Genomic DNA, 25,383 nt, shown 5'->3' on the forward strand with positions numbered 1-25,383 from the left:
AAATATGTGTCTTTGTCCATCCTGAATCTATTCAGAAACAGATGTACTATACAGTATAGCACTAAAGAGTTACTTTGAGGGTTGCACTCGTTTGTTGTTAGCTAGCAGCTAGAGTTTTAACAATTTGCGTTACGTATTTGTGTCTTGACAGGGGGAGAAGAATGCAGGCTTTGACGTGCTTTACCACAACATGAAGCATGGCCAGCTGGCAACCAAGGAACTCGCTGAGTTTGTACGGGAGAGGTAAGGTTGGTGCGGATTTGTGAAAATCCATGAGGGAGGTTATGCCTGTGATCTCTGCACGCATGTACTTCGAGTGTTTGAGGGGATTCTGCCGGTGTTGTGCGAAATTGTTCAGCTGCCACTTGGATTTCATGCTTTTATCTTTCCAAGTTGTTCAAGATTGATGCCTTCCTGAAGCTGCTTTGTCGAAGATGGGAGCGTGAACACACTCTCAGCAACACTTACACAGTATATTATACGCTTTGCTTGACAAAGGTGATATCATAGTTACAGTTTGTCCTTGCTGCAGATTACTTACATTTACAGTGTTTCGAGTTTGAAACCAAATTGGAGATCAACCAGCATCTTTCAGCAGGTTGTGTTTGGCCTTATTTGTTCCACTTTTAACATTAATTCAGAAGTGATGTGCTCCCATGTCTTATTGAAGTTAATGGTTTATTATATTGGATCTACTCCAATTAACAGTTAGCTATGATAAAATTGGGAGCAGTGATGAGTTTCCTCATGCAGGGCGGACGGGCAGCATGCACTGTCACTGCGAGTGATAAAATCAGAGGCCCTGTTCTTGTTCCTTGGAAGAGACAATTCACTTCTCTGCAGAGACAGGCAACAAACCAGCTGTCCAAAATTGAAGAATGTGCGATCCTACAGGATGAGCGAGCATGTGGTGCTGATAAAATATAAGAGTACATCCATCTTCATCTACGTTCCCCGATGTCTGTGTTTATATTAAACTCAAAGTCCTCTGAAACAATTGTTTCCCCTTTATTAATATTGTTTCCTCATATCCCCTTGGGGTCTGCAGATTTGTTTTTAAAGTTTAATGCGCAGCCTTTCCACATTACCGGAGTCCATTAATATTTACAGCATAGCTGACAGTATATTAGCATTTACCAGTACCTAGCACTGACATTCTGTGAAATAAAATATGCATCCTCTTTAAAATATCAGGCCTTAATTATGATGTTGTGCGCCACTGCTTTTTGAGTTCGTCAATAAGGGACGGGAATGATTCCGATGCACCTTTGCACTACAGATGTGCAGAGTGTGTCGGGCTGAATTGTGCTGCTATGTTTAGGCTTCCATGACTATCTTTAAATAAGAGTCACTCTGTTATTCTGCTGATATTTTTTGTTTCTTCCAGAGCTGCCATCGAGGAAACCTACTCCAAATCCATGGGCAAACTGGCTAAAATGGCCAGCAATGGAAGCCCACAAGGGTGAGTGGTCACATGAAAATAAAGATTATCAATAAATAGTGTCAGTGGAAGTGTGTTGGTCCTTTATTATAAATAGTGCCATGGCACCGTATAAGTTATGGATGAGTACCATCTGCACAACCATCCAGCCAAATGTTCACAGTCGCTGCTTGCCCTTTTTTTGTTTCTTTCAGGTCTCTGCACTGTTTACATAATCCAAGCACTTATACCATCTTGTCATATATATTGTCATTCTTTTATGCAGGAGAACATTTGTCCATCCTTTCAAAGTGAAGGAGCAATCTTGCTATAATTAAACAATACTTATGTTGTGTATTTCAAAGGGGAAGGTGAGGGTCACTGTGGCCACATACTAGTTGTTACCATCTCAGGAAGTGGATGGATTTTAATTATGTGGTCCATATGTTCAAAAATGGACTCATTTCAATGTGGTGATCAAAAGTCAAGGCACTCTGACCAAAACAATATTACATGTAGCCTTTCTCATGAAAAGACAATTTGATTACTAGAAGCACTGGAATTTCTGAATTCCTTCTTATTTGCATTGTGTTTGTGTGTGTATGTGTGTGTTTTCCCCCAGGACGTTTGCACCAATGTGGGATGTGTTCAGGGTGTCTTCTGACAAACTGGCTCTCTGCCATCTTGAGCTCATGAGAAAGATGAATGATCTAATTCGAGACATAAACAAGTATGGGGATGAGCAGGTCAAAATTCATCGCAAGGTATATTGATTTGGGAACATTTTTTTCCTCATTGTAAAAAGAAGAGAAAGACATTGTAATATATTTTACCATATTTTTTGTGTGTATTATTCAGACAAAGGAGGAAATGGTGGGGACCGTTGAGGCTGTGCAGGCGCTGCAAGTTCAGAGCGGGCACCTTCAGAAGTCCAAAGAGGGTTACCATACCAAATGTTTAGAGCTGGAGCGGCTCAGGAAGGAGGGAGCCCCACAAAAGGAACAGGAAAAGGTTAGCTCCCACTTATTATTATTTTTTTTAAATCACTTGTAATTCTAAGTAATATGGCACTCAATCAATAAATAAATGTATGGCTCGCAACCAGTTCAGTGTGTTGTCTGCCTTTTGCCCTGAGTCAGGTGGGATAGGCTCCACAGCCTCCCGTGACCCGTTCAGGATAAGTGGATGTGTTGAAGATGGATGGATAACATTGATTTTGAAAAAATTCACAAATCAAGCTTTCCCCCCCCCCCCCCCATTAATTATAAAATGAGGTCATTTCTCCCTTACCAGGCGGAGCTAAAGTCGAAGAAAGCAGCGGAATCGTTTGCACTGTGCATTGAAAAGCACAATCGAGTGGGAGGAGAGTTTGAACAGAAGATGAACGAGTCTGCTCAGGTCAGCTCTGATTCCAAGATCTTTTTCATTTTTAATTTTTTTTTTTTTGTCCACCACCTTACATTTACAATTTATCTGTGCTTTTCAGTCCCAACCATAATCTTAACCTCCTGAATCATATAGTCTCTTGACATGTTAGTCAACGTTGTGCCACTGCCTTCCACCGAGAAATCAAAACTAAACCCATCTAATCATACATACTGCACTCTTGTTACCTTAATAACTACCTCCACACTGCCATGGTTACTGCTGCTCTCTCCATGGAGATAATCAACGCACCGTAATGACTGGCTCTTTCTTTTACATCTCAAATGCTTTTGAGAATCATTGTTTACAGTTATCTTTTGAAAAGCTTCTTGGAAAACCTTTAAGAATAAATCGAGCATCCGCAAATAACTCACTCACTAATGGAGTTTTCATCATATTGAGCAAAAATTAAGATTGTCACATATTAGTTCCTGGAAGTAAATGATCATTATACAGAGTGATTATTTATACTGCCTTCTGCTAAATATTAATGCCTGCATACATCGTTTTATATGTAAGTAGCTATTTTCGTGTGGATTTCTTTTTTTCATCTGTCTTTGTATTATAGTTCATATTTTTTTATAAGGTATTGTTTCGGCGGACTTTTGGATTAGTTTTATTAGATTTAATTGCCCACAGAAAGCATAGCCGTTTCCCATAGTGCTGTGAAAAACAATAAGTAACCTAATTGCAGACATTCGCACATTATATACGACATGCTGGCTAATGGAGATATTTCAACAGGTCTCAGTGGTAACACAAGAGTGAAAGTTAGAAGAATTTTCAAAATAAGATCTCAGTACTGTACATGCGGAATGAACTATTAAAGTGGAAAAAAGACTAATTGTGTGTCTGGATGGATATGTGTTTGTGTAGAGGTTTCAGGAAATTGAGGAGGCCCATTTGCAACAGATGAAACAGTTAATTAAAGGTTATTCCCACTCCATAGAAGATACTCATGTACAAGTTGGGCAGGTATGTTTGACGGCTCACTAAAAGACACATTTAGCCATGCATTATTTTGGGCTACTGGTAACATCTCGGCCCGAATATCACACCCATTTTCCCATAAATTGTTTGCATTTTTTGCAACAAAATGATCATTTTCCTTCTCTGCTGCAGGTACATGAGGAATTCAAGCAAAATGTAGAAAACATTGGCATCAATAACCTCATACAGAAATTTGCTGAACTGAAGGGAACCGGGAAGGAGAGGCCAGGTAATTAACTCACCCAGATAAAATGCATACTTTGCACGGAATTCAACTTGCAAGACTGAATTATTCTGTCATGTTCATAATGTAGACTAGGAAAATAAAGTGGGAGTAAATCCATATTTTGAGCTTCTGTTAACAAGTAGTTAAAATACAAGGACTTAAGCACTGAGTACAACACTGTATGAACTGTGCATGGCAAGGGCATACCAAATAAACGGACAAGTGCTTATGTGTGTGTGCTGCAGCTGTAGTTGGTTTTGAAGAGTACATAACAGCAACAGCACCTGAGGGTGGGAAGAAGAGTCGGGCAAAAGCCTTCAGGATCCCCGGACTGGGCAAGAGGGACAAGGAACCAGACTCCACGTAAGCACACAGAAATGAACGCACACACACAGACCGTGTCCTGATCTTTTGTGTTTGATGGGCTGCAGATTTTTTGTTGTTGACTTCAATTTACTTGACGTCATAATTAAAGCATATTGATGTTTGTTTTGCAGGGATTCTGCTGTGACAGAGATACCGGTCAGTATTCCACCTTGCTCACAGCCACCTCAGCAGTTGCTAGTGACAATAATATCAATCTCGTCTGCAAAAACTCTCGTTCTTTTATAGCAGTGATGGGCAACTCAAATGATGGTGGGGGCCACAATTTTTCATCAGAGTACTGTGCTGTCACAGAGCAAGACCATGCACTTCCTAACCAGATTCATGACAAAAATACTCTGTATTTTATATGCAGACAAAATGTCTTGATATAGTTCATGCCCAATGCATTGAAAAATCAAATAACCACATTCTGTGATTTTTTTTTTTTTCCCCCTGAGTGCCTAAAAACTTGCATTCAAGGGTGGCACAAAACTTATGAACAGCAAACCAACATTAGGTGCAAGAACTCATGTTGTGCAATTTTTCACAAAACCCAACTAACTCACAATTGTATTATTCACACTCTGCTTGTCCTCCATTGCATTCCAAATCCACTTTAAATTATTCGGCCTATTCACCTTGCAGTATAGGGTCGTGTAAGAACAGCACATCTAAAGCCACCGCCATATCAAAAGACTTGGAAGATTTGGAAAAGAACCTTGGAAAACTGTCATTCCACACCTGCTCACAATTAAACGCAAGTTAGAGTTTTTAGTCACATTAGAGTCTCAGACTGAGATATTACAAAAACTGTGAATTTTGCAGGGTCACTTTTTTTTTTTACAAAACTATAACTACCGGTATATTGTTGAGGAACTTTTTTTTTCCCCCACAATGCAAATTTTTCTCCTCATGCTCTGTGGGGTTTTTGACGGTGTGTCCACTTCATCCATGCTGCTCTCGTGCTTATTTGCAGTTTCCTGTTTCCAGTTTGGTGAAAGCTCATCCATCAGTTGTTGGTGTAAAACACTGTTAATTTCCCCAGTGTGGGACAGATAAAGTATATCTTAATCTTAATCTTGGTTGTGCCACGTCACTTGAAGGATTTTCAGTTCTTCGTATGAAGTGGCATCCTAAACACCAACAGCTAAAGAAGCAACTTTCAGGACAGGGGTGTCCAAACTTTTTGCCAAGGGGGCCAGATTTTATGTGGTAAAATGTCGGGGGGCCGACCTTGGCTGACATTCTTTACATTGAACAACAATATTGTTCAACAAATTTTAGTAAGCCAGTCTGTTTCACATTTCCATTTTTATTTTAATTTCAACAATCTTAAGAATTTCTTTTGGTTCATTTGAAACAGGAATTTGAAATATGACATATGAGTCAATATAAACACGGAGTGATGTCTTGTTAACTCGTGAGTGATGCCCTCTAGTGTCTAAATGCTATTACTCATTTAGTGAATGCTACTACTCATTTAGCCACTAGAGGGAAGCAGTACTCTATGAAACATCACTCGCCAGTCTACGAGACCTCAGTCAATGCAACACGTGTTCCATTGCGCCCAACCTGCGGGCCAGACGGCACTGATTTTATGACGGGGGCCGAGGGCCGGATGAAATTCGACAGCGGGCCGGATTTGGCCCGCGGGCCGGACTTTGGACATGCCTGTTTTAGGATCATTAGTTTGAAATGATTATTTTGTCGATGACCTAGACAAATAGGTTAATGGCAAAACGTGTGTTTTTAAAGTCACGGAACCCTAACAATAACAAGATCGAACTTGGTTTGTCATTACAAATCCCACAGATGGATAAACTAATGTCACAGTTGAAGCTCGCAATAGGAACTCTGGTTTGGGACTAGTAAAAAATTAATTAATTTAAAAAGGCCATTGTGAACATTTAAGTACAGGTAGATAACGTAAGTAGGGTTGAGGAGGGGGTATGTGAAAACTATCTGAACTGTTTGTTTCGACTGTGGCATTTCCATTCACAGTCATACACCCCCCACACCTTCTGATTAATAACGAGGTGAAGTGATGTGCACTTGAAAGTAGCTCCCTTGCACCTAAACACAGACGCCAAAGACAGAATGCCAAAAAAGTAAAGCAATGTGTAGCTACTCGTCAATACTGGAAAGTAAAAAGATGCAGACACATTGCGATTTGAGACTCACTTGTGACTTCCACATATGTGACTTAATCCCACCTTTGCTTGGTTCTATTTTTTATCAAACTGTCCTAAAGTATCAATGAATTGTGTTTTGCAGAATTCACCCTTTGATGTTGATGAAGAAGGATTTGTCATCCGAGCTGACAGCAATCAAAATGATATCCTTTTTCCTGCTCAAAACACTACTGTCATTTGGACACACAATGAACTAATGATAATAGATTTTTATTATTGTATTTTATTTTATGTTTTTTTTCTTTTTAAATTACAAATTTGTTTTGGGGCCAAGAGAGACAATAATTACTTTTGTGAATTCTGGGAGCATAACATTTTCTGCAAAAGCGTCACCAAATGTGCAGTTTGACAAAAATCTATATCCATTTTTCAATTTTAGGATTTTTTTTTCAGTTTCTTCTTTAAAAGATGAGATAAGAGTTTTAGAGTTACTCGCTTTTTATTTTCATAGTAATGTATATATATAGGTGTCGCAGTGATAAAATTGTTACGACATCGGCCTCACGGTGCAGAGGTTGTGCGTTCAAATCCGAGCTGGTGACCAGTTTAGGGTGTAGCTTAAATCTTGCCCCAAGTCAGCTGGGATCTCCAGCTTACCCGTAGCCATCGTGAGGATAATCAGTACAGAGAATGGACGGATGATGAATATGAGGGTAATAGACAGTATTAATTGGGAGTAGTTTATTCATGGATTTCTTTGCTATCCCGGCATACACATACAGGGTATCACACTTTGTGCTTTCTATTACTTTTTGGCAGCATGCTACCGTTGTTACCAAGTATGCCTCTTCTTCGGTAAAGTGTTCGAATGTTGGCTCCAGCCTTTTTGTATTTGCCTGATCTCCTCAGATACACGTGGACACAATTGTTTGTACCCCTCTGTAAATGAGGGAAAAATAATAATCATAAAAGAAAAAATTGTAGATAACATTAACCATTGAAAATTACATGTTTCTTTTGAATTGTAGTTAAAACGAATAATTTAAAAAAACAACATAAAACAATACTGGACAAAAATGACGGTACCCTTGACTGAAGATTTTATTGCATAACACAATCACTGCAATCAAACAAATTTTCAAAGTAGGAATTTTGGCCCTCTTTTCATGAATAAACTGCTCCAGTCGTTTCAAGTTTGAAGGGTACTTTTTCCACACGGCATATTTCACACGCTTCACATCCTTCCACAGATGTTCATTCGGATTTAGATCAGGGCTCCTAAAAGGCTACCAGTACTTCAGAACAGTCCCATTTTTTTGCTCTTCGCCATGCTTGGGTGTTTTTAGCTATGATTTAAAATGAGACCAAACTTTTTGACACCGGGCAGCATATTTCTCTCTAGAATGCCTTGATTGTCTTGAGATTTCATTGTACCCTGCACAGATTTATGTAACGCACCCTTGTGCCAGATGCAACAAAGCAGCCCCAGAACATAACACAGCCTCCTTCATGTTTCACAGTAGGGACAGTGTTCTATTCTTGGTATGCTTCATTTATGTGTCTGGGAATGTACACCTGATGTGCGTTGCCAGAGAGTTCCAGTTTTATCTTGTCAATCCGTTGGACATTAATCCAGAAGATTTGTAGTTTAGTAATATGTAATTTGGCAATTTTATTGTTATTTATTTTCAACAGTGGTGTCCTCCTTGATCGTCTCCCATGACGGGTGGTGCGATCTGCTACTGATGTACCTTGACCTTGGAGTTCACCTTTAATTTCTTTGGAAGTTTTTCTGGGCTCTTTTATTGTGATTTGTAATAGCCGTTTCTTCAATTTATCATCAGTTCTCCTCCTAGAGCCACATCCCGCAAGGGTTGGCTGCAGTCCCGTAGATCTGAAATTTCTGAATAATATGCGCATCTATAGTAGCAGAAACATCAGGTTGCTTAAAGATGGTCTAATAACATTTTCCCTGTCGAGTGCTTGTCGATAGTTTTATTTTTCTAATCTTCTGAGACAACAAGTTTGAAGACACCAGCAATGCTAATTAGATGACACACCTTGGTTGAATTTGTGCCTATTGCCTTTCTAGGGGTATCATCATTTTTGTCTAGGCCTATTTCATGAGGGTTTTTTAAAATTCTTTTGAGCCACAATTGAAAAGTAATGTCTTTCATTGATGAATTTTCCATTTGATTATAATTTCTTTTGTTGCTGTTGTTATTACTATAATGTTTCTTTCATGAACAGGGGCAGGGGGTACCAACAATTTTGTTCAAGTGTATTTGCGTAGGTTTTCTACGGATACCAACATCCCTAATTTGCATTAAAATAAACATCACAATACAGGATTCGGTCTCGCATACAAATCATTTCAGTCAAACTAATAAATAGTATCCCATGTGTCTTCGAGATTACACACGCATGACTCTCACATCACACACAGATGACAAGCAGTTTTCACTGAATGAGACCTCATGTGACTGAGCACACTGAAATGCTCAATAGAAACATCTCAAATGGAGTGCAATTAGAGGTAAGGATGTTTAAACAAACGGTGACATTAATGGCCTCATTGACTATTGAGGGAGACAATTGCTTAAATCTATATTCGAATTAACTCAAATGAATGTGTGCATTATTACCGTCATTCAATCTATATGAGAAATTCAAGACGAACTGCTTCACACCAACATGTGCACTAAAACTGACTCATGCCCCTGCGTCACTTTTTATCATTGCTAACGCTACCTTGTCCTGACAGCCTCAAGATAACAAATGCCGTCTTTGTCACTGCCCTCTTTTTCCTCATTAGACGCAGTACAACGTCATATGACAATGAGTGAAAACAGCGACAGGAAGTGGTTGGTACGTTGAAAAAAAAACAATCAATCTCTGACACATTCTCTAATGTGCTCTTGTCTCTGTTTGTGTCTGTTTTATGAACTTTCTGTATTCCTTCTTTATGTTCCAAGAATCTAATTTATCTCTTCTCTCTAAGGACCCTGAACGTGCGCTGTAAAAACGACAAGTTTTCTTTGATTGTAATATGCTCACCGGTTAGTGTACCCTGTGGATGCTATCAGATTATTATTATTGTTAATATTTTTACATTACCTGCACCAAACAGCATCACGGCATGTGCTATGAGGCTTTTCCTTGACTCTTTCTTGTCACGTTGCTCTAAAGAGAAGGACACAAATTTCTACTCCAGTGACTCAGATTTTGATGATGATGAACCCAAGAAGTTCCAAATCCAGATCAGACCCGTGGTCAACAGCAACCGCAGCTGTGCCGCTGCTTGTGAGAAGGAGCTGAAAGCTACTGTTGGAACTCTAACCCTGCCACCTAACAGAGGGGTAGAGTATGCATTCGTGGTCTTGAAGGATTTTTATGCCTTTGAATAAGAGAATGAGCCTAAAAATGACAAAAATAAATAAATACAATTCAAAACCTTGCAAAATGTTAAAATAGGTTTGTTTTTATGTCTGACAACAGTATAAGCACTTGTCTTCTTGTCTTACAGGGAAATGTCAAAAGGCATCTTTCTCGTAAGTTGTTTTTTTATACTGTCCCATCATCCCTGAGGAAAACGTGAACCTTTTAAAATACTAGTAATAATTATATAACCCAAACCCTCTCCAACAATTTTAGAACAGGGAAGCCAGCCTTTTTTTTATGCGATCGCTTGAAAAGATTTTGGTTTGAGGTCAACATTTCAGACTTTAATTCTCGCCATTTACATTTGGATTGAGTTATATTAAAGAGATTAGCATTATTTATAATGAGACACAACTTCTTTTGGTGAGAAATGGTATTGTACAGAAACATTTCAAAATTCGATAAAGTGGTAAAGACTGAATTCAGCTCACCACTGTAAATAAATTAAATGGTAAGTAAAATAATCAACCTCACTGAATGCCCAATGTGAAGCAATTTTTTTCCTTCCCAAATTGCAGCCTTTTACGATTTGAAATTTTAATTCTGCTTATAGATTGCGATGCCGATTTTAATTGAATTGTTCAACGCTGAAGATCCTGTCTTCTATGTTGTGTAGCTGATCCAGATGAAAATAATCTGGAAATAATACATAAAAGCTAATACATTGGTGTCTTTTCTCATGTTAATCTTTTGATAAATCAGATGTTTGCAGTCTTATGAAAAAAAGGAAATTTAACTCGCTGTTCCAATGTATTTGGAGGGGAGTGTGTGTCAAAGGTTAGATAACGCAGTCCCGCAAACTTGCATGATTCTGAATGTGTCTTGACAGGAAACTCGAGTACAGGTGGGCGTACGGATGATGAAGGCACTTCCCCTAAAGGTTTTTTTTTCTTTTATCTGTTTCTCTGTTATGTATTTTGTTGTCAGCTTTCTCCACCAGGCCAAAGAAAAAAAATCGTGTCGAAATTCAGAACAGCAAAATTATTTTACTCCGTTAAATTTCTGTCTATGTATCTTATGTATTTGTACAATGTTGTTGTAAAACTACCACTTTCCATATTTTATATACTCTTTCACCGACTGTCAGAAAAAGAGGACTGTATTTTGTGTTAGTTGTACTCTAAATCTCATCAAGCATGACTGTGGCGATGAGTTTTAGGAGCCAACTGGCTGACCTTGCACGGACCACCTTCGAATAGTCACAGCCGCCTTCTGCTCTCGTGCCGCAATGTAATATATTTGCTAAGCAACATTATGGCTGCCAACGGCTTTGACTGCAGTTTGGGATTTCATGAAGCTGCTACACTCCAGTAGCAGCGAGGCGTTCATTTAAATCAAGAGGTGACGAGATCAATGATAAAGCAACGTTGACAATCATGACGGAGGGAATGGCTCCGGTTGGGGATTAGTGATGTGGCGAATTGCTTGTTTTTCTTTCACGGATAACGCCAATCGTTGTTCCTGATTGTCTTCTCTTTGAATTCTTGTCATCCCCTCCATACTCTATAGTTTTTTGCTGCTGAGTCACATAGTGTGTTCTATTTATAGATGGTGACCAGGAGGGCCTGCGCAGGTCAACTTCCAGTCCTGATCACAGCAGGTGAGATTTTCTGCCCCTTTTATCGTCACATTGTGTGGACGTGCACAAAACTGGAGAAGTTGTTTGCTGTCCACTGAAAATGACACAACAGTACCGAAGGTCCCATCTGGTGAACCTCACAGCCCAGAAAACAGGTTTGCCGTGACGATTGTTACCTGAGCCCCAAGCAACTGTGATGTCATTTTCAGTAGACAGCAATGGATGGATACAAATCGGTGAATATTTCTGCTTCATTCTTATTCCACAAGTGCAATATTAATTAGAATCCCGTTGTTTAGAATAGACTATATTATTGAAAAGAGAATTTTGACTTTCAGGACATTTCAGAGTCTTAATCTTTTAAACCAATATCAACGACTGCTTGAATTATTTTCTTCATAATAGGTTGAGTTCTACCGCGTCCGGTTCCGAGAGTCTCTTTGGACCACCTCTTGAAACAGCTTTTAAGTTCAAAAGCTTTAGTGGTCGGGAGCACCTCCAAGAACAGAGATCCTTTGGTGCTTCTGAATGTAAGAGTAACAATAAACAGATTTGGTATTTTACTTGGAAGACTCTTTCCATTGTTGTCCAACTGCTGTATTTTTACACGTCAGATGCTGCCTTCTCATCAGACTCTTCCTCGCCTGAGAACATAGAGGACTCCGGTTTAGACTCACCGTCCCTTCAGCCACTTGGCCCCTCCCCCGAGCCCATGGGCTGGGCGGCGTGGCCTCCGGTTTCACAAGTCATAGAACAGCCACAGACACGAGGCCAATCGGTTGACCAATTCCTCTCAGTCTTCCGTGACCCCTCCCCTGCTCAAAGTCCTCATCCGCAGGATGACCATGTGAGCGGCTGGTCCATGGGCTCCTCCCGTTCCTCTCGACTCCCATCAGACATGGAATCCTCTTCCTGCACGCGCTTTCCCGCTTCCCAGCAGTCTTTCCCCTCTTCTCAGATGGAATCAACGGTGTGGAACTGCAGACGTCTTCCCGATGATTCCTTCTTTGCTACTTCTGACAGGAAGATGACACAGGAGACCTTAAACTTAGCTGACGCCTGGCCACGCCAGCGTTCACGCCCACCCAAGGAAGGACGAGGGACAGGGGTGCAGTGGGACCCGTTCTCCATCCCTGGCGCTGACACCGCGACGCTCCCACCCCCTTCATCCTCCTCTTCCTCATCCGCCTCATCGAATCGTAAAAACAGAGACAGAAAACGAGACCGAAGCCTTCCGCCGCCGGTTTCTTCTGATGACCCGTTTGCAATCACCATGATTGGCAGTCCCACCCACCAGTCATCACTGACCGCAGCAGGAGGAATAATTCCACGTAGCAGTAGTAGCGGCACCAACAACAATAGGCTCGCATTTGATAAAGTCCCAGGATCTTTTGCTCAAGCCCAGCCAAAGAAAGATCTTGTGCATTGGAATTCTGTACATAACCCGTTTAGCGAGGGCTCCTCTGGACAGGCAGGACAGCCAAGCAGTTCCAAACCAAGTGACGGAGATTTAGGAAAGGGAGATTCTGTAGGAGAGAGAAGAAAACAACGATCATCAGAGAGCGAACCTCGCAGAAACGCTCCCCCCCTCACGAGACATTCTGGCCCTCAGGAGGATCTTTGTTTCTCCACGGACAAAGACCAAGACTGTCTGGACATCAGCACCCCGCTGCCATGCAGTAGCGTCTCTCAGAAGGGTGAGGACTTCCTTTACCTTTATCAAGTCACATCACTTCCAGTGACATTTAATCAAAACCACACTATTTTTACTGTGAAAAAGGACCGGCCGTTTTCAACAAACATGTACTCCTGTTTCAATGTATGATTGAGACCAAAAACCCTCTGCGTGTCTGTAAGGTACCAAACACAACTTTCAACACGAATCGGCTGGCGTGGTCACGGCTGCGCTATCCAGGTCAAACAGGACCAAGAGGAGTTCAGGTCGACTCGGCGGCACTGACAGGGTAAGTGTGCTGCTTCTTTTGTCAATAGAATACACTCTTTAGTTTGCCTGTTGTTTATTTGAAATGGGTAATTCAGGTTACTCTAAGATTGAAGAAAATTGTCTTTTTTATGACTTCTCTCTTTCTATTGGTTGGGAGGAAGTGGTAAAACACTGAGCTAAAGCTATGTACACCTACACAAACTGGTGAAGAGCTGGATTAAACATTCAGATTTGATAAAGATACGAATGAAACTCTTCATATTGTCCTTGAGGTGTACAGGAAACAAGTCAAGTACAACTTTATTGTCAAATGTGCTGTATGTGCAACATACAACAATGTTCATGATTGCCGTTGTCCATCCAACAGATTTGTATTGGATCTCCTTACACTGTTGCAGGCCCAATGTGGCTCATTGAAATCCGGCTAATGTGAATCCTTTCTTGTCCTCTCGTCTCAGTCACGGTCGCTGTGCTCCTCGCCTTTGCCAGAGCCCAGCCCCTCCCTCACCTCCTCATCGTCCTCCAGCCCCAGTGAATGGGGGCCTCAATTCAGGGACATTGAATGGGGAGGTCAGAACCGTGTCCCCAGCCCTGCCAGGGTGGGACAAGCCTCGCCTTTGCCCTACCAGCTCCAGGAACACCCACCAAGACAATGTAAGAAGTTTTAACTCCTGCTGCTGGTTCATTTAGAGCACTGGTGTCAAACTCAAGGCCTGGGGGGCCAGATTTGGCCCGCCACGACATTTTATGTGGCCCACAAAAGCAAATCAAGCATGTCAAATTCCATAATGCTTGCTAAAGTCTGAACCATAATTCCAAATTGTCATATGTAATCCACAATAACAGTCATTATTCTTGACTTCTGATTTTAAAACTAGCTTTTCATCAATTTGTTGAATGCTGTGCATGTAATATGTGGAGGTGATTAAACATGTACTGTATATAGCTTCCCAAATTCAGAACAGCCCTCCAAGGCAAACCGTAACTACAATGTGGCCCACAACAAAAATGAGTTTGACACCCCTGATTTAGATCATAGAAATAAATTCTTCACCAAGATGGCAGCATCAAGATGGACTTGACTATTCAGGCGGGTGGCAAAAATTTAGAATATTGAGGAAAAGTCAAATTTTTAAAAAGAACTTGTTTCCAAGAGGATAATAATTATTATATTAATAATTTATATAATTATAATACAATAATAATTTATTATATTACTTCACCACACACACAACATATTTCAAGCATTCAATTGTTTCACTTTTTATGATGATGGCAGAAAGACACACACCAAAAAATCCACCTTTTCACAAAATTGGAATATTTCATAAAACCAACGAGAAAGGACACAGAATTGTGGGGCTTCTGAAAAGTGTATTAAATTAATATGCGCTCAGTATTTTGTTGAACCTCATTTTGCAGTAATGACAGCAGCAAGATGGCATGGCATGGAGGCCATCAGCCTTTTTCACAATTTCAGGTGTTATTGGAGCCCAAACTCTTTTGATATTATTTGATATAGTCTGCATTTAGGAGTTTCTGTTCCCTCACCTTCCTCTTGACAGTTCCCCTTCGATTTTCAATGTGGTTAAAGTTAGGCGAGTTTGCTGGCCAATCGAGTAATGTTTTTCCCTGGCGACACAAACGGGTATTGGTTGTTTGAGCTCTGTGGGCAGGTGCCAAATCCTGTCGAAAAATAAATTCATTGTGTCCAAAAGGAGTGTCGGCAGCGGGAAGCATGAAGTGCTCTAAAATTTCCTGGGAGACAGCTGAGTTGACGGTGGACCTTTCCTACCTTTGGAAAACTTCATGCTGCACTTTGAGCAGTTTGACTTGTGTGCGTCTTTGCGAAATTGACTCTTTCATCGGAACGGGCGACTTTGGTTTCTGGCGTGACACATGGACTTGTACATCTGAGTATGTGGTAGTTCTTGGTGCATTGTCACCATCCTCAGCCCACTCCTTTTGAAGCGCCCCAGATTTCGGAATCACCTTTGCTTGACGATCCTCTCAAGGCTAAGGTCATCCCTGTCACTTGCGCATCTTTTGCTGCCACATTTTCCCCTTCCGCTCAAGCACTCTGTTGTACTCATGTACTTTGATACACTGATCCATGAGTGTCCAAATTCTTTTTGAGACCTTTTCTCCTTATGGAGGATGTCAATGATGGCTTTCTGCATGCCCGTCAAGTCAACAGTCTTCCCCATGATTCTGAAGCCTACTAAACCAGAATGAGACCGTTTAAAGGCTGAAAAAAACCTCTGCATTTGTTTTGCGTAAACTGTTCAACAAGTTTGGGACACAGATAGCCTACAAAGTTGAACTTTGTGCTTTTTTAAAAAAAAATATTTGTGTCTTTCTGCTATAATCATCAAAATGGAGACAAATAGAGGCTTGAAATATTTCACTCTGTGTGATGGTGAAGTAATGTAACACAAGTATCACTTTCTAAACCAAATTATTAAAATAAATGGACTTTCCCTCGATATTCTAATTTTCTGACGCCCACCTGTATTCACAGTAGTCTTCATCTTCATTTACACTGAGTAAAATATGATGCAGTGGATCAGTGAGCAAGAACAAAAGACAAAACCCCTCATGTAAGGAATAATAACTTTTTTTAATACGTTCCAAATTTTTATTTGGATACTAAAAATTTGCAATTGAGCTTTGTTATTCTGTACACAGACACAACACCACTCATGGGGAAGTTATTTTGCAAAAGGCTTTTCAAAGTCCTTGATGAGCCTTTTTTTTCTTTTACTACAATTATTGTTTGATGTTACTTACTTATTGCTGCCTCTTCACTGACATGTTTCTTAGGTAGTGTCCTGCTGCTCACAAAAAACACCAAACACACGGCACGCGATGTAAACAAATGGAAATCATGTTATTAAATTGCCTCTGTGGGGATGGTGTGTAGTCGGCCTTGATGCTGCCGAGGATGGGTTGCAGCAAAACTTTAATTTGAACCTGTCACAGTGTTGGGAACAAAATTTGAACGAAAGCATCTCATAAATTTATAGCATGTACTTTTGTTAGTAGGGACTATACATATTTGAGCGGGAAAAATTATGAATAAATTACTACATCCTTTTTAGTAAGACGTACATTCCGTGTGTCCTAAACATGCTTCACGCTGAATGTGGTTGTTTCAAGTGCACCTCTCCCGAGGCCCCAGTCCTCTTTCCCTCAGCAACCAAGAAGCTTGGCCTGTGGCAGCGGCCATCACCGAGTACATCAACGCTTACTTCAAGGGCGGACAACACAATCAGTGAGCTCAATGTCGCTTCCTTTGAAAATGATGTCAATTATGACAATAACGAATGAAACATGTGCTTCCTCAAGGTGTCTTGTGAAGATCACAGGCGACCTGACCATGTCCTTCCCAGCAGGCATCACCCGCATTTTCACAGCAAGCCCCAACGTCCCTGTGCTCAGCTTCAGATTGGTCAACATTTCCAGAATAGACCACTTCTTACCCAATCAGAAGCTTCTCTTCAGGTCATTTGGTGGTTTTATTTATTTATGTATATGTTTGTTTATTTATTTCAATTACTGTATTTTCCAGACAGACTCTACTTTGTTCACACGATTTGAACCCAGTCGCTTAAACAGTGATGTGGCTAATTTATGGAATTGTTTTTGTAATTTTTGTAATTTTTTTTCCAGAAATAAATATTGCATTTTTGGACTGATAGTGGGGGCAGGCTATAGTGTACTGTAACAAAAAAAAAAAACATAATAAACGGATATGCGGCTTCCCGAGAACAAAGGCGTGTCCCATGTGCCAGAGGGGATTTGTCTCACAACAGGAAGCGGCTACAGCACAGAGATTTAGCCCGGGTGCAACCGAGGTGTGGCCTGATTTGAGACCAAGCGACCTTTTTTGTGCAAATCCACTCTCAGGCCATCGTGATTGTCTGTGAGCAATGAAAATTAGGACAGGCCAAACCGTTTGTAAGATAAGAAAACTTTTCTTTACACAAAAAATGTGTCTGAACACCAGAAATCCCAATCAATTTTATTATTAATCGGATAAAACTTCATTTTTTGAGTGTGGCTAACTGCAAATTGGGGGACTGGATAATACAGAAGTACAAAGAAAAAAACTGCAAACTTTGAAGTGTGGTTTTGGAGGGTGTGTGCGGGGTGTGGGCAAAGTATGCAACATATTTCAGTGTAAATATTGCATGTTACAACATGGACATCTGTGGATTATGGATAAGTATTACCTCTAATGTGCATTTTTTTTTCTAATTTAAACTTAATGTTTGCGGCTCATATTCGGATATGCTTAATATCAGTCCGTAAATGACCAAAGTCCAGGCATTCTGTTGTATCACGCAGCTCAGAACGATTGGTCTCTATCTGCACACAGTGATCCGTCTCAGAGCGACCCGGATGCCCGAGACTTCTGGTTCAACATGCAGGCCCTGCAGGTCTACTTGCAGCGGGAAGCTGAAATCAACCCCCAGGCCTCTTACTACAACATTGGACTGCTCAAGTATCAGGTCACTATCAACACTCTCGTATTCCAGTTCTTGCCGCTTCACACTGTGGTTAACAATGATATTGTCCTCTAAACTGTGACTGATCCTGGACATCTAAAACTGAGAAGAGACGAGTGACTGGCGATCTACTACCATTTAAAACAGTCTCTTGCTGTTCATATCATCTCATAGTATTTTGTAACTCTGCAGAAGTAATGTTAAGGACCTGTTCGGAATCAGAATTCACCAAAATGCTTTTGTTGTTCCTGTGCGCGCAGATGTCATCTCAGGACCCGGCCCGTGCTCCTCTTTTGCTGTCGGCCGAGTGCCAGCGCAGTGGCACAGTGACCCGGGTGTCCCTGGACTACCATTGCTGTCCCGTCACGGCGCCGTTCACTCAGCTCACCGCCGTCCAAGTGCTGCTGCAATTGGACCACACCGCGGCCGACCTGCAGTGTCAGCCACCCGCCTCCTGGTGAGCCAACACCACCACCGGGGATTTAGAAATGAGAGACAAATTCTACCTGAGTCTGTCACTCAGATGCCATGCGCGCATTACTGTCACACGCAGACACACTGGAAGATGTTCAACAACAGAAAAAAAAAAAAAAAAAAAACATCATTGAATTATGAATGCTCGGAAAAAAAGGCACTTGTTTTTTTTTACTAAAATAAGGTTTTGTATTGCCGTCCAATAATTCAAATTGTGTCAAAGAATTTGTGGCAGTTCCAGGTTCTTATGTGGCCCCTTGATAAATTAATAAGCCACCCTGATCTAAAATGTGGCCATTGAGTAAAATAATGTTTACTTTCATGGCTAAATGTTTTTTTTTTTTTCATTTGTCACACCACGTAATTGGTAAATTGATTTATTTTACTTTTAAGAGATTAGTAAAATTTACATTTCCAATTTGGGATTATTTTATTCCACAATTCCAAATAGAACAAATCTAAATAAAAATAGCAAAACCTATGATTATTAGACATATTTAACTTTTTATTTCTCAGCTCATTAAAATTGAGTTAGCCCATCTGCCCATTTAAAAATTAATTTTGTTTCTTCGAGTGGTGAGAGAGCATGAGAGCAGAATTCAATCTCTGGGATTACGACGACATTCTCTGATGGGCCCTACAACCTTTGAATGATTGCTGTCTTTTGGCAGTTGAGTTTTTGTTCCGCATCTACATGAGCCTCTCAAGGAAAGACCACTTTGATTTAAATGTAGCCTTGAAAGCACCAGGAAGCTCTCAGTCGGTCTCATCAATTGATGGTCCTTGGTTCACATTCAGAGTATTAAAAATGAATTATTGGAGTTGCCAAGATGGCTGTCAGGGAGTAGGACGCACGGCTGCAGAGCTCCTCGATCACTTCGAGCAACGCCGTACTTTATTAGTATTTTGACGAGTTTTATTTATATTTAAAGGCGTTAACGAAATGCCTAAAGCACACAAAAAGTCGGTTTCACGGTTTGAAATAACCCACTCGGACGGGGAGGATCGCGCCGCAAGCGACATTGACGGCCGGCCCGAACCCGGGGAGCCATTGGCTAATGAGGCTACAGCTAACCTATCAACGATCCTGCAAGAATTAAGGGAATTCCGGCGTGAAAGCGCCAATACACTCACCGAAATCAAGGACGAAATTAAGACGACTAACAACAGAATAGACGACGTCGAAACGAGGATCTCAGAGACAGAAGAAAGAGTGCTGGGGCTGGAAGAGGCTATGAGGGAGCTGCTACAGCTACAAGCTACAATGCAAGATAAGATAACTGATCAAGAGGGACGTGCAAGACGGGACAATATAAGAATTTATGGAGTTGAGGAGGGGGCTGAGACCAACTCGGCAACGATGATAGCGTTTATAGAACATCTCTTTAAAGAAAAGCTCGAGCTTTCTCCCTCCACCGATCTGAAGATTGAGCGGGCGCATCGAGCGCTAGGCCGTAAACCCCCCGCCGATTCTCCCCCGAGGTCAATAATAGTAAAATTCGCCAGCAATACAATGAAGGAGGAGGTCCTGCGTAATGTTTGGCACTAGAAGGGATTTCTGTACAAAGAGAAGAGAGTTTTTGTCGACCACGACTATGCTCCAGAGACCCTGAGGAAACGCCGGGAATACGCAGAGGCGAAGAAGGTGCTGCAGGAGAAAGGGGATACGATTTCAGACTCCGTTTCCAGCGAGGATGAGAATATTCTACGAGGGGGAAACGTGCCTTTACAACTCAGCACAGGAGGCCACTTCCGACATGCTGAAGAGGGGTTTTCCTGTGGCTGTATACAAACCTCCTACCACCTGGATTGACAAATTTAAGAACAGACTGTGGCATCGGCCCGCGAGCGGTGTGGAACAACAGCTGGAAGCTCCACGTGAGGGTTTCAAGAAAAAACTGGCCGCATACAGGAGAGTGGACAATGAAAATTGTTGAAGCCTGACAAGGTGACGAGATTTTCCACTGTGGAACAACTAAGGGTTAGTTGAATTGAACAGTATTTGGGTTCATGTGTGAATATGCTGGGGTATGGGTGTAAGCATGCGTGTGTTGGTGTATACGCGAACAGGCGTACGATTGAGCAGTTAGTTATGTATGATTTCACAGGGGTGTGCGTGAGTAAGTGTATTAGTAAGCACTGTAGGAACATGTGGAAAGGTATGTAGGGAAATAGGTATGCTCGAGTGTGTGTGGGTGTGCGTACGTATATGTGAAATGCAACTAGGTGGTTATGCTTTAGAGTATACGTGAGTCAATGAGTATGTATGCCTGTTCGTGTGTGTATGTCTGTGTGCATGGATGTATACATAAATATGATCGGGGATGCTTGGACTCCTATGCATAAATGTGCGTGGGGGAGCGACGATTAACGGAGGGCCCTCTACAAGGGAACTGTAGTGGAGGCTTCCCCTCCGAGCCAGCAGAAGATCCTGGCTCTTTGGGGGTCAAATTTGAGACCTCGCAGCGGAGTGTTTACTCGGCGGAACTTTCGCACGTTACTGAGTTTGTTCTTCTCAGGTCTTGTTCTATTTTTATTTTCTTCTTTTTCTTTTTCTTCATTAACATGTCAGAGTTCGAGTGGAAAATGGGTCATTTAAGCAATAGGCGTTGTTTACTTTTTGATGCAAAGTCACAAAAAGCCACTTAGGTTCGCTTCATACAATGTGAAAGGTATCCTAAATCCTATCAAGAGAAGCAAAATTCTGGGCAAAATGGCGAAAGACAAGATAGACATAATGTTTCTGCAAGAAACCCACCTAACTGACTTGGAACATTTGAAACTCAGGGACAGGGATTTAAGCAGGTGTTTTCAGCCTCCTACGAGAAAGGACATAGGAGGGGGGTGGCTACTGTTATTTCCACTAAAGTAATATTCGAGTTGCAGTCAGAAATTAAAGACAAAGAAGGGAGGTACACTATGATTGTGGGTAAAATGGAGGGATCTGTTGTGACCCTTATAAATGTTTATGCTCCACCTGGGGCATCTTGGGGGTTCTATCGACATATTTTTGACTTAATGATAACTAAGGCCCAAGGATTGGTCATATGTGGTGGTGACTTCAATATAAGATTGGATTTTAAAATGGACGTGTCACGAACATCACAGCAGCACAATAACCCAGTGGCTGAGAAAGTGGGAAAGATAATGAAGGAGATGGGCATATGTGATGTGTGGAGAGAGCTTAACCCCACTACCAGAGATTACACTTTTTACTCAGCGCCACATAATACTTATTCAAGGATTGATTACTTTTTCATGTACAATAAAGATCTCGGCCTTATAAGGATATGTAAAATTGGAATAATGGACCTATCAGACCATAGCCCAGTTTATTTAGATCTGCAAGTAAAATATAATAGAGGTCCATGGGCATGGAGGCTTAACTTAAATGCACTTAAGGGAAAGACGAGGGAGGAAATAAAAGAGGATCTCACTATTTTTGTCAGAAGATGACAACGGAGCGGTGTCCCCAATTATGGTGTGGGATGCAGGCAAGGCAGTTTTGAGAGGGAAAATTATTGCAAAATTGCCTTCGCAAAAGAAATCCAGACTGGAGAAACTGAAGAAACTCGAATACTCATTGCAGCAATGAGAGAGACAACACAAAAAAAAACGTTCAATCGGAGGTGGACCAAAAAATTAAGGCAGTTAAAAATCAGATATAAGATATCTACGATCTAGACATTCAGAAAAAACTTACTTTCTTAAAACAAAATTACTATGAGGCGGGTAGTAAAGCGACGAGAAACCTGGCATATAAATTAAGGAAACAACAAGCCGAGAGGGTGGTACATAAAATTAAGGATCCTTGTACCAGACAAATGAAACATGACTTCAAGGATATCCAGGGTTGCTTCGAAAGATACTATAAAAATATCTATTCCCTAAGGGTCCCTGATGATGGGGGAGCTCCCGACGCCATGTTGGACTCACTCAAACTCCCAACGGTCTCAGGAGATCAAAATGAGGTTCTCATGGCTGAAGTGACTATGGGTGAATTACAGAAGGCTATTTCCCGACTAAAGCCGAATAAATGCCCGGGCACAGATGGATTCCCCTCCGAGTGGTACACGGCTTACAGTGACATTTTATCGCCACTACTACTGAGAACATTCAATTGGGTCCTATCAAAAGGAGCCATCCCCCCCTCTTGTAGAGAGGCGATCATTGCTTTGATACCAAAAGAGGGGAAGGACAAAACAGACAAATTTCCGTCCAATTAGCATCTTGAACCAAGACTATAAACTTTTTACATCAATTTTAGCAAGACGTTTGGAATCGATACTTCCAGATATTGTACACTTAGATCAGACCGACTTTATTAGGCAGAGACAGACTATGGATAACGTCAGAAGAACCCGACACATAATTGCTCATATAAAGGCACATGACGTAGAAGCCGTTTTTCTGGGATTGGATGCGGAAAAGGCTTTTGAATCAGTCAAACTGGTCATATTTATATAAGGTACTACTCAGATTTAAATTCAATGACGATTTTATAAGAACTATACAGGCTACATACGATATGCCAATAGCAAAAGTAAGGATAAATAGAGGATCTACGGATTTTTTCAATCTAGAAAGGGGATGCCGACAAGGCTGCCCTATTTCCCCACTTCTATTTGCCATTTTTATAGAGCCCCTAAGTCAGTGGATAAGGCAGAAAGACGAGATCGAGGGGATAACTGTTGGACGGGATACTCATAAATTAGCCCTATTTGCGGACGATATATTAATATTTCTGGGAAAACCATCTACCTCTTTCCCGGAATTGCTTTCTACGATCAGGGAGTACGGAGCATTTTCGGGATGCAAACTTAACATACATAAAACTCAGATACTGTCATTTAAGTACTCTCCGAGCAGTGATGAGAGACGAATTCAATTTGAACTGGGACTCAGAGTCGATCAGGTACCTAGGCGTGAATATTCCAAAAGATTTAGATACAATTAGGCTTGAAAATTATTCCCCTCTCCTTGCCCAAATTAAGGCTGACTTGAACAGATGGAACCTGGTTCCATTCCTTGGATTACTGCAAAGAGTGGAAGCGACCAAAATGAACGTGCTGCCCAGACTACTATATCTATTCCAAACTCGAGCAATAGACTTACCCAAGGATACGTTCCAAGAGTTGGACAAAATAATATCGCGATTTATTTGGCAACGGAAGAGGCCAAGAATTAGATTCAAGACTCTACAGTTGGCAAAGAGAAAGGGAGGCCTCTCCCTACCGAATATGTCAAACTATTATAGGGCAACCCAAGTAAAGATTTTGGCCAATATCTGTAATCCATCCTATTGTGCGAAGTGGAAAGACATTGAATGTCAGGTATCTAGCGATATTCCACTACAAGCAATTATCGGGGACCCTGGTTTGATTGATTGTCTTAAGCGTGTTAACCCTTGGATAAGAACCTCAATTAAGGTGTGGCACGGAATATTAAAGCAAGACAAAGTAAATAGCCCATATTTGCTTCTAAGATGGATTGGATATGACTCAGATTTCTTACCAAACAGAATGGATACGGGATTTAAAAAATAGATTGGAAACGGGTTAATATATAGGGACCTCCTGGAGGCGGGCGGGATGCGACAATTCCAAGATCATAGAAACCATTTCGGATTGAGTAATCAAGATTTCTATCGATTCTTGCAGCTAAGACATTACCTAGAGAGATCTCTACGCACAGGGTGGGTCCAACAAAGTGGTTTCGGCTTAATCAAGATATTCCTACGATTTTATGGGTCAGACCCTGGAAGGGGTAATATATCGAAAATTTACAAAGAGTTACAGGTACTAGAAGGTGGGGATACAATATATATAAAGAATAAATGGGCTAAGGAGGCTGGCAATTCAATTCAACTGGAAGCATGGGAAAGAACAATAGCACAGCAATGGAAATGTACATCGGCTCTCTCTTGGAGGGAATTTGGGTGGAAGAATGTCATCAGGTTTTTTAGAGTTCCGGCCCAAGGGACTTCACAAGGAATGAATACAGCCTGTTGGAGAGCCTGCGGTAATAGCAAAGCTTCACATTTTCACGTGTTTTGGGAATGCCCGGTCATCTCCAAATACTGGGAAGAGACGAGGCTGACTATGGGTAGGATTATGGGAACAGTGGTCCCTCTGACCTTTGAAGCCCTGTACTTGGGACTGGAACCTGACTTCACCATTAACTTTGCTCAGAAATACACCTACAACATCTTACTGTTAGCGAGCAAAAAGGCAATCACAAGAAGATGGCTGACGACAGATCCCCCAACAGTCAAAGACTGGACTAAGGTGGTTGGGGAAATTTTTGAAATGGAGAAACTGACATTTACTCTTCGAGCCGAACAAGAAAAATTTGAGACATTATGGGATACCTGGATAAAATTTACGGAAACCTAAGGTAGTGCTTGAACAGATAGTTGAGTTACCCTATTGGCCCCATTCCACTCAAGTTTATTTTTGTTTTTTATTATTATTTTATTTTATTTTATTTCATTACTTTTCTACTCATATGGCACAGTGTTCAGAACATTGTATAGGTGGGAGGGCAGTAATTGTAACCCGTTTTACAGGGATGTCAATGTATGTATGTACTATTTTGATGCCCGGAACTGTTGTGGTTCTATGTACTTAAACACGTGACCATGTTTTGTTTTTTTTCTAACTGTTTGAAAAAATTAAATAAAAAGTTTAATAACAACAAAAAAAAAGAATTATTGTCAGAATCCCAGTTGGCGTTGCAAACCGTCAACGTGCTGACCCTTCGCTGAGCATATGGACGAGCCACTGAGCAGCACGTTTGTTTTGAGGGCGGCTATCGAAGCTAAAAATAGCGTCGGCAGATGACAGCGTGGCGTCTTCACTACGAGGGAGAGAAG

General features: G+C 41.1%; 1 protein-coding gene across 1 annotated transcript in view; it reads left to right on the forward strand.

The window, feature by feature from the left end:
- The window catches only part of fcho1 (FCH and mu domain containing endocytic adaptor 1), a 43,738-nt gene that overhangs the window by 12,868 nt on the left and 5,487 nt on the right, over window positions 1-25,383 (forward strand). Inside the window, exons 3-24 of the mRNA XM_052074153.1 lie at window positions 152-243; window positions 1,388-1,462; window positions 2,043-2,184; window positions 2,279-2,431; window positions 2,714-2,818; window positions 3,722-3,820; window positions 3,968-4,064; window positions 4,307-4,424; window positions 4,559-4,583; window positions 6,702-6,762; window positions 9,737-9,918; window positions 10,086-10,110; window positions 10,830-10,880; window positions 11,549-11,600; window positions 11,985-12,109; window positions 12,194-13,276; window positions 13,437-13,543; window positions 13,983-14,178; window positions 16,684-16,798; window positions 16,873-17,028; window positions 17,906-18,038; window positions 18,296-18,492. Of these exons, the coding sequence (XP_051930113.1) occupies window positions 152-243; window positions 1,388-1,462; window positions 2,043-2,184; window positions 2,279-2,431; window positions 2,714-2,818; window positions 3,722-3,820; window positions 3,968-4,064; window positions 4,307-4,424; window positions 4,559-4,583; window positions 6,702-6,762; window positions 9,737-9,918; window positions 10,086-10,110; window positions 10,830-10,880; window positions 11,549-11,600; window positions 11,985-12,109; window positions 12,194-13,276; window positions 13,437-13,543; window positions 13,983-14,178; window positions 16,684-16,798; window positions 16,873-17,028; window positions 17,906-18,038; window positions 18,296-18,492 (3,389 nt within the window). The remainder of the gene's footprint in view (window positions 1-151; window positions 244-1,387; window positions 1,463-2,042; window positions 2,185-2,278; window positions 2,432-2,713; window positions 2,819-3,721; window positions 3,821-3,967; window positions 4,065-4,306; window positions 4,425-4,558; window positions 4,584-6,701; window positions 6,763-9,736; window positions 9,919-10,085; window positions 10,111-10,829; window positions 10,881-11,548; window positions 11,601-11,984; window positions 12,110-12,193; window positions 13,277-13,436; window positions 13,544-13,982; window positions 14,179-16,683; window positions 16,799-16,872; window positions 17,029-17,905; window positions 18,039-18,295; window positions 18,493-25,383) is intronic.

This window comes from Hippocampus zosterae, chromosome 8 (assembly GCF_025434085.1).
Source record: "Hippocampus zosterae strain Florida chromosome 8, ASM2543408v3, whole genome shotgun sequence".
NCBI lineage: Eukaryota > Metazoa > Chordata > Actinopteri > Syngnathiformes > Syngnathidae > Hippocampus > Hippocampus zosterae.